Source organism: Etheostoma cragini, unplaced genomic scaffold (assembly GCF_013103735.1).
Source record: "Etheostoma cragini isolate CJK2018 unplaced genomic scaffold, CSU_Ecrag_1.0 ScbMSFa_80, whole genome shotgun sequence".
NCBI lineage: Eukaryota > Metazoa > Chordata > Actinopteri > Perciformes > Percidae > Etheostoma > Etheostoma cragini.
The window spans coordinates 204,244-206,042 of NW_023269428.1; the positions used below are offsets into that span (position 1 = coordinate 204,244).

The 1,799-nt window shown below is 40.8% G+C and overlaps 1 protein-coding gene across 1 annotated transcript in view; it reads right to left on the reverse strand.

Moving 5' to 3' along the window:
• Positions 1-1,492: 1,492 nt before the first annotated feature.
• Positions 1,493-1,799, reverse strand: part of LOC117941477 (pharyngeal muscle protein 2-like) — a 2,967-nt gene continuing 2,660 nt past the window's right edge. The window contains exon 4 of the mRNA XM_034866490.1: positions 1,493-1,504. Coding sequence (XP_034722381.1) covers positions 1,493-1,504 — 12 coding nt within the window. The remainder of the gene's footprint in view (positions 1,505-1,799) is intronic.

Below are 1,799 nucleotides of genomic sequence, written 5' to 3' on the forward strand. Positions count from 1 at the left end.
CATTAGATAACAGGAGACAACCGGAGACAACAGGAGACTGCATTAGACAACAGGAGACTGCATTAGACAACAGGAGACTGCATTAGATAACACGAGACAACAGGAGACAACATGTGATAACAGGAGACAACAGGAGACTGCATTAGATAACAGGAGATAACAGGAGACAACATGTGATAACAGGAGACAACATGTGATAACAGGAGACAACATGTGATAACCAACGACCTGTCCCCTCGACCGTAACTATTATTCAGAAGTTTTTTGTCTCCGGGTCAGAAACAGACAACAAATGGACATTTTGTCCCTTTTCCAGACTATTGTGTGGTTTCCTCCACATGAGGACCAGTAACCCTCATTCATAGAGAGTTGTACTGATATCTGAGTTAAAAAGCAGGAATGGGAGTGATTGATAGTTGAGATCAGAGGATGAGAGTCCATTTAACGGTGATCTGGTTAAAGAGGAACTCAGATTTCAGATGTGGACCTTAAAGGACACCAGGAGGGTAATAAATACCGTATTAATGAGGTTTATTGGCCATGAATTATAAAATACTGTAACATTAGTGGGAATTACACGTTTGTATCCATGGAAACACAGAAAGCAACGAAACCATGAAAAAGCTTCTCAAAGGTAAATTGAACCTCCAGGTGTCTCTTTAAAACGTTTCTACGTCCGAAATCTGATAAAACAACAGATATAATAACGTGAAGCAGCGAGGACGGCTCACGCTAATCACCAGGTCTGAGTTCATAATCCATTTATAATTATTATTATCATCTGGAGACACAACGAGCAGTACAAGAACTGTAAAATGAGGACACAATAGAGACACTGGTCCAAAAAGACAAAGGTCAAAGAGAAAGGTAAAAAAAGACAAATCTCAATAAAAAGTCAAATGTGACAAATTTGGGGAAAAAACCCAAATTTCAAAAGACTCAGAAAAACTCCTCAAAAGGGACAAAAAAGACAAAATAATTAATAAAAGAACTAAAGCGTGACAAATGTTAAAAAAGTTAAAAAGGGACAAAAAAAGGTCACAAATGTAAAATAAAACCCTTACATTTTGGGAAGAAATTTTGAAAGGCTCCGAAAAGACGACAAATGTGGAAAAATCACGATAACGATAAAAGGTTTTTATTTAAAAATTTTGACTCAGAAAAACAAAAATTAACGGGTCGACAGGAAGACAACACGACGGCTAAGTTAACCTTTACCACCTTTTTGATTGAAAATGTGTGTGTGTGTGTGTGTGTGTGTGTGTGTGTGTCAGGACGGAGACGAGACGTTTAATCGAGCGAAGCTGCTGAACATCGGCTACGTGGAGGCTCTGAAGGAGTACGACTACGAGTGCTTTGTCTTCAGCGACGTGGACCTGATCCCCATGGACGACCGCAACACCTACAAGTGCTTCAGCCAGCCGAGACACCTGTCCGTGTCCATGGACAAGTTCGGCTTCAAGTGAGAGGACACACCTGGGCTTCAGCCCGCTCACACAGCAGTCTAAGTAAAACTTATATGGACGTGTCTTAAAATGACAGAAATATGCTCTATACACGCTAAAAGTAGTGATTATTTACATGGAGTCTGGTGGAGATATGCTGCTCTATACACGCTAAAAGTAGTGATTAATTACATGGAGTTGCCAGTTTGTTGCCTTTTGTGAGAGGGTTGTTGCCTTTGTGAGAGGGTTGTTGCCTTTGTGAGAGGGTTGTTGCCTTTTGTGAGAGGGTTGTTGCCTTTGTGAGAGGGTTGTTGCCTTTGTGAGAGGGTTGTTGCCTTTGTGAGAGGGTTGTTG